The 6,748-nt window shown below is 41.0% G+C and overlaps 3 protein-coding genes across 5 annotated transcripts in view; 1 reads left to right on the forward strand and 2 right to left on the reverse strand.

Annotated features, from left to right (window-relative positions):
- Positions 1-861, reverse strand: part of shc3 (SHC (Src homology 2 domain containing) transforming protein 3) — a 28,297-nt gene extending 27,436 nt beyond the window's left edge. Inside the window, exon 1 of the mRNA XM_005720385.2 lies at positions 820-861. The gene's annotated coding sequence lies outside the window, so the exon portion shown is untranslated. The remainder of the gene's footprint in view (positions 1-819) is intronic.
- Positions 862-936: 75 nt separating this feature from the next.
- On the forward strand, positions 937-3,008 carry LOC102207540 (cyclin-dependent kinases regulatory subunit 2). Of its 2 annotated transcripts, XM_013909658.1 has the most exons (4): positions 937-1,069; positions 2,144-2,271; positions 2,454-2,523; positions 2,632-3,008. In XM_013909658.1, exons 1-4 carry the CDS (start codon positions 1,011-1,013, stop codon positions 2,792-2,794), a joined length of 420 nt encoding a protein of 139 aa, XP_013765112.1. In that variant the 5' UTR covers positions 937-1,010; the 3' UTR covers positions 2,795-3,008. The 2 variants fall into 2 exon arrangements, with proteins under 2 accessions (XP_013765112.1, XP_005720441.1); XM_005720384.2 differs by lacking the exon at positions 2,454-2,523.
- A 345-nt stretch (positions 3,009-3,353) lies between these two features.
- The window catches only part of sema4d (sema domain, immunoglobulin domain (Ig), transmembrane domain (TM) and short cytoplasmic domain, (semaphorin) 4D), a 41,616-nt gene continuing 38,221 nt past the window's right edge, over positions 3,354-6,748 (reverse strand). The window contains exons 17-20 of one of the 2 annotated variants that reach the window (XM_005720391.2): positions 6,398-6,619; positions 5,353-5,565; positions 5,127-5,218; positions 3,354-4,081 (exon numbers count right to left, since the gene is read on the reverse strand). In XM_005720391.2, the coding sequence (XP_005720448.1) occupies positions 4,052-4,081; positions 5,127-5,218; positions 5,353-5,565; positions 6,398-6,619 (557 nt within the window). In that variant the 3' untranslated portion in view covers positions 3,354-4,051. The remainder of the gene's footprint in view (positions 4,082-5,126; positions 5,219-5,352; positions 5,566-6,397; positions 6,620-6,748) is intronic. The other variant, XM_005720392.2, reaches the window with a different exon arrangement.

Below are 6,748 nucleotides of genomic sequence, written 5' to 3' on the forward strand. Positions count from 1 at the left end.
GAGAGAGAGAGAGAGAGAGAGAGAGAGAGAGAGAGAGACAAGAGTGGGGTCATCTCTCTTCCAGAAGCTGGCCACAGCAAACTGTTGCAGACTGTGGTTTTCTAACGGGAAAGAGATCCATATGCATGAATTTTTTTTGAACTGCTTGAGGCAATAAATGAGAGAAAACTTGGACTGGGACTGAAACCCTCTTTTACCTTAGATAAAAAGAACACGCAACACTTCTTTACAGCATTGCTTCTCATCATCAAGGTTTTTGGTTATTTGCCTATGCACAGCTCTCTAAAGCTCCTCCCACAACATTTCAACCAGGCTGAGGTCTGGGCTTTGGGCTATTGCAATATGTTGATTCCTTTGTTTTTGAGCCATTCTGCTGTAGATTATGTTAGCCCTGCAACAGACTGGCGACCCATCCAGGGTGTACCCCACCCGCCCTATGATAGCTGGGATATGCTCCAGCCACCTGTGACCCTGATAAGGATAAGCAGAAGTGACTGGATGAATTTAACATGCTAACTGAGGCCTGTAGAGTGAAAACTCCACACTAGCAAACTGCCAAAACGTCATCTTGTATAAATTTGGCCACACTTGCTTATGATGAAATGAAAATAAAAATTTTATCTGATGATAATTCATAAGGCTTTAAGGAAACTAGTAGTACACAGTATTTTATTTTAACCATCCTCATCAGGAATAACACAGTAGTGTATTTTAGTGTTGTGATGCATATTTAAACATGTGAGATATATTGTGTTTCTATTTTGTGTGAAGATGAACAACTACTGCAAAAGAGGGCTGAAAACAACTTAAGACACTCACCTGTCCTTTGATGACGGCTCGAGAACTACGATAAAGAGGGAAATTCTGGTCACATGACAGAAGTCGTCCAATCAATACCTTTGAGCAATCTGCACGGAATGAGCTACAGGTGGGCACTTGTTGTTATTCTACAACCCCAGTTTCTCGTAAAACTTTTCTAATAATTAACCTGATTTTTTTTTTCTGTAAATATGTCTCGGAACCAGATCTACTATTCCAACAGGTACAATGACGACCACTACGAGTACAGGTGAGCATTATTGGTTCGCATGTTCAACTTTAGTAACGTCAACTAAAGATATATATAAGTGGAGGTGTAATAGTAGAATAATAATCCCATTGAATGTTGCCGTTCAATGGGAACACCACCATTACGGTGACAAACTTTTACTGGCTGTAAAGTGAAAGTCTGACCGCCAGGTGTCGCCAGAACAGCTCCAGTGCTCCTTGAAAGGAAGCGACCACCCTGAGTTAGTTCACATTTTCAGTATTGCTTCAGTTAATTTCCAGTATGAATTTTCTCGTTTCTTCTTTTTTTTGGGGGGGGGGGGGGGTTTAAAGTTTTTTAGTTTTTAATCAATTTCATTGCTAGTTTTAGGCTTTTAAATTATTTTTTTTTATGAAATGTATTTGTCAAGGGGGAAGATTTTGGAAGTTCATAATGGGTATAACAATACAAATACAAGAAGTCAGTCGGATTATAGTCACTGAAACATCTGAGGTTTAAATGAGCAGAGCTTTGTCATCTTGGTATGTTGGCAAATGTGACCATTTTTTATATTAAGATTTTTGAAAGCAAGTTAATATCTTTGCCACCCCCATCACAGTAGATACGTTTAAGACCCCTCAGGCCAACTTTGTATTGATTTGCACTGCTTGACCTGTCCCTGCAAAGGAATACATGGACTCAAGGCACGCCTGCAAGATCCTCTGCACAGCATAGCAAGCCACTCAATGGCTTAAATATAGCGGTTTCCTTTAATTTGGCACCTGTGTATCGATCTGTATGTGTTTTTTTTTCTGTAGACAATTCACATATGACTTTCGGCTGCATTTTACTTTTTAAGTCGTGATGAAACATTTTTTCCTGGAGACTCCTGTATAGCAGGAACTCCCTAAGAGACTTTGAGTATGTTGTCTACATATCTGTCTCTGGACAGTTTTTATCAACATAACATCACAACTGCAAGATCCAGTTGACACTTTGCATGGTTGTAGTTTAAATCATATCTCAGATAACTGGTGTCGTCCAACAGGATAGTTGCATCAAACCTTACAAGATATTTACACTCCACTATTAACAATCGTTTGTTCTCATCGCTAGACATGTTGTTCTGCCTCGGGAGATGACTAAATATATCCCAAAATCCCACCTGATGTCTGAAGACGAGTGGAGACAGCTGGGAGTGCAACAGTCCCAGGGATGGATCCACTATATGATACATGAACCAGGTAATCTGCATGTAATATGTTATTGGCTTGCTTTTGAGCTGCTGAAATGTTGGCAACCTGGACTTGGCTGCAAATCCATTATGTTCTTAAAAGCTCTTGTAAGTTGGAGTTGATTGTTGATGCTATTCGTGCACTGTTATGTCTGGATGACTAGTAAAGCAAAAGTAATGGTTTTCTCCCAGTTCATTTAAATGCAGGCCCAGATGCCGAGATGCATCACCAGAATGGCTGCAGAGTCGTAGGACTTTGGCTGTAACTACAGTGTAGCACATCATTCTGGTAATAGGCCTTTAAAACACACAATGATCAGGCCTCAGGTCACTAACCTGTTTGTATATTTGTCTGCTATTGTTCTCCCAGAGCCACACATCCTTCTGTTCAGAAGACCTCTACCTCCGAAGCAATGACACAAGACCCCAGCCTCGCACTACTGGAAGAGTCCTCCTGTGATCTTTTATTTAAGATTATTAAGTGTATATTGTCTGGCTGCTCACTGCAGCATGTGAATTTCTCAGCTTTTTGATGTAATCCCTCTGATTTGTTTGCCTTTTTTTTTTTTTGCGGAGAAAGGAGGAAGAAATCTTCTTTGCGACTTCAAACCGAATTTATAAATTAGAGATGGTCAAATCTGGTGTCAGTCTCTCTGTGTGTTCAGTTACATTTGTTTAATTGTCATGCTCTGACCTTTACAGTAATAAACAACCTGCTAACCACCTCCTGTTTTGGGGTTATGTTCCTATAAGTGGTCACAAGAGGGTGGTGTGGCTCCACTAAACACCACCATGAAACCAGTGTTGTGCTGAAATACAGAAATGTGGCTTCCTCTCATACATTAAAAGAAACTTAACGGAGAACCAAATTAAAAACAATTTAAGATAAACTGCTGTAAGTCTACAAATCTGAGGCACAAGTGTCAAAATCAGCTTACCGGTAAAACTTTTTTTTTTTAATTAGATTTCAGTAAAGGCATTAACTATACATGATTTTCAAAGAAAATTCTTGATTATATTTACCATCATCTGCTCACATGTAATTAAAACACTAGAATGTGTTAAACTTGAAGGCATCGTGACGTAAGCGACAGCATTTAAACCGTTTATTTCTGCTACAGCGTCAAATATGTAGTCACAGTTTTAATGTGAAGAAAATAACAGATGAAAAGCAGTGAGTGTGACAAAAGTTTCCATACTTGGGCTGAACTGCATTTCTTTTAAGATAAATTTTGCATTTTGATGGCATGTTGTTAAAAGAGAGCTACAGGCCCGATTCCTGCCATCAAATCCTACGAATTGGGTTTTGGGCTCGATGATTAAAGACATTTTCACTCAAGATTATACAAATTCCAAGTAGCTATGATGGACTTGACAGAAGCTTCTGAAGCCAGCGAAGGTGCAAACATCTTAAAATGAATCTCACAAACATTTGACATGTTCCATCGCTTTAAAAATGCGAAACATTCCTTACAAGCACAGCTCTCAGGACGTTTGACAGAAATGTATTTTTGGTACAAAGGCAGCCCACGTGTTCTCAGATTGATGAGCTTCATCTCCTTGCAGAGTTTGGTTGGAGACTCCCACATTATCACTGCATATAGGTGACCCCAACCCCCCCAACTGCCCTCACCCCTGCAGGAGGCAGATTGTAAATGTGTTGCTTCATGGTCCCCCAAACTCCTATCTAAGAAGTGGCATTGTTGTTTTTTTGACAGTTTCAGTGTCAAAGGTGTGGTCCACCTGGATGGAGGACCATGTTCGCAACCAGATTCAGCCAAGTCAACTCTTCACAGAGCTCTGTGGTCATCACAGCTTTCCTAAAGGGGGAAAAACACAGCTGTACTACGCAAGCAGTGCGATTTAATTACACAAGAGAAATGCTGGGAGTAGTACTGATGCATTTCAACAACTGCACATGCAGATGGGGAAATAATTGTTTGATCCCCTGCTCACGTCCAACGAAGGTAACAGTCTAAGTTTTATAGTAGTATAATTTTAATGGAGGCAGACTATTAACCAAAAACCCAGAAAAGACACATATATAATGTAAAAGAAGTATTTGATCCCCAAGCAAATCATGACTTATTACTTGCCTCCATTAAAATTAAACTGCCATAAAAATATGACACTTTCATTTATTTGTAAATGAGCAAACTTACAAATTAAGCAGGAGATCAAATAATTATTTCCCCCATTTTAAAGCCACGAGAAAAGTACTGAGTCATTGACTTTAAAATTCTGTAATAACCAATGCACTGCTTTTAATCAGCTTAAGTATCTGGCGATACTTAAGTTAACCCATTCATGACCTACAGGTATTGTTTTCTCTCTAGGAAGACAGACTGATATTAGTTAGATATTAGTCAAAAATGTCCAGTGAATTCAGCAACATCAAGAAATTTAGGAAATTTAGTTAAATGTCACAAGACTCACACGTGCCTGTATTGAAAGAGGAATCTCATTAGCAGCTTCTCTAAAAGGAACATAAGCTTTTAGTTACTCATGCAATTTACAAAGTATGGTTAAAAGAACATGCGATTCGTACAACACCGTTAGATACATGACGTTAAAGGCATTTAAAGCTGTAGTCAAGGTTAATGATTGGTGTATTTAAACAAGTGCACTTCAAAGCTTCAAAGCCCTTAAATCAGACCCTCATTTCGTTTGAACTAGCTCTTTCTTCGCATCCCTCGTTTCGTGTTATTGCTGCTATAAAAACCTGGACTTTGCACTTCTCCAGTACTCTTGACGAAAACAGCCTGGCAGCCTAAAGCTGAACATGCAGATCAGGTTAAAACCGACGCACGTGACGCAAACACAATCCAGGCGACTGACCGGAGAAGACAGCACACTCAGACCTACCCAGGCCTTTTCCCATCTCTTTAGCAGTTGCTCGTGCTCTGCGAGCGCACCTCTCCACTGGCTCAAATCTCGGGTTGGAATGTTCTCTTCATCTGTCGAACAACAACACGCTTTATGGAAATAAACCAGTGCAATTATCCATCTCTGCCAATGGAAACAGCCAGTCCAGAACACTCCCAATTCCATTCTGCATGCAGGACTATAGTCAATATTTTCCACCTGATACCTCCAATAGAGAGCCGGAGGTCAACTTCAGACACGTCATTTCCTGTGCTGGCCTCAGCAACACAGTTATAACGTGCGTCCTTGATCAGCGGCCCCTCTTGGAGCCAGCTGCTCACTAAAACCTCCCTCTGACCAAGCGGCCGGCGGTACTCCTTTATGGGGGTGTCCAGACTGTGTCCGTTTACTAGCCAGTGAATGTGGACATCACTGGGACCTGTGGGACAGAATTGATGTTGACCTCTGATGTTTAAGGCACCACTGAGACATGCATGAAATACTTGCCTTTGGTTGGTCCACCTGTGGTCATCAATCAGTGAGCATGCATGCTGCCTGATCTCAGGTCTGATAGGCAAACATTTTCTAATTAGTATGTATCTGTCCTCTCTATGGAGCCCTCATCTTTTGAAAATACAACGGATGATGATAGTTTAAAAAAAATAAATAAAGAAAAACAAACAAGGGTTGCAAACGTTTTACATTTTTATTTTGCCTCCCTACCAAGAACCACAGCCCCATTACGTCACCTAGTTTTATGTACATTGTCAAATTGTATTTTTTCCCCATATATACAAATATATTTACATTTGTTTACAGGCACAAAAATGATCTGGATAAAGAAAAGTGAACCCACTAAACTTTGTTTTGAGGAAAGATTCTTAATATCCTGGATAAGGAGGATCTGTCTGTCCGTCAGAGTGTGGTCACTGGACCCGATCACTGAGTTTTCCAGCTTAATGAATCCCAGCTTAATCTTTTTAAACATTCACGTTTGCTTTGTTTTTTTTAATGCAATACTCTTAAAAATGGAGGACAATCGTTCCCACAAACACAGAAAAAAAAAAGCAGGGAGGATCACTTGTTACACACAAACAGGAACTCTGACATGCTCGCACTCACTCCCAGTTAGCTGATGTTTGCCAACATGCGAGATGCAGGAGAGGAGAGTGAATGTGCGAGAGTGATGGGTTAAAAAGCGAAAGGAAGAAATTTCTGAAGGATTTAGATTCTGGGGTGTGAGCTCAGCCTACGTCACATGCACCACTCACCCAGGGCGAGGCAGAAGAGAAGGAAGGCCTCCTGCGCGTGAACCCCCCAGGCCTGGTCCTTCAGCAGGGGAGGCAATAGTCTCACTTCGGCCTCCCGAGCCTCCGCGTTATGGGGCTTCGTGGAGGAGGGAGAAGAGGAATGGGGAAAGGAGGAAGGGAGTGCAGAGGGAGTGCTACCTCCAGAAGAGGACAGGGAAGATGAAGTGGCGACAGGAGAGGAGGCTGTGAGAGGGAGTGACGGAAGAAAAAGTACTGAGGAAAAAACAAGAAATTCAAACAGGGGCTGGCATGCAAACAGACAAAGGGGTGACGAATGAATGGCCTAAAAAGTTCAAATCAGCTGCAATAAAT

The sequence above is a fragment of the Pundamilia nyererei genome, unplaced genomic scaffold (genome assembly GCF_000239375.1).
Source record: "Pundamilia nyererei isolate P.nyererei 1_Seehausen unplaced genomic scaffold, PunNye1.0 scaffold00002, whole genome shotgun sequence".
Lineage (NCBI taxonomy): Eukaryota > Metazoa > Chordata > Actinopteri > Cichliformes > Cichlidae > Pundamilia > Pundamilia nyererei.

Bases quoted from the DNA above. Each gene is read 5' to 3' on its own strand.
- LOC102207540 (XM_013909658.1), top strand. From the start codon at position 1,011: ATGTCTCGGAACCAGATCTACTATTCCAACAGGTACAATGACGACCAC. The intron at 2,272-2,453 runs GTAATCTGCATG...GTTTTCTCCCAG, and splicing joins CTATATGATACATGAACCAG to TTCATTTAAATGCAGGCCCA. The intron at 2,524-2,631 runs GTAACTACAGTG...TTGTTCTCCCAG, and splicing joins AGAGTCGTAGGACTTTGGCT to AGCCACACATCCTTCTGTTC.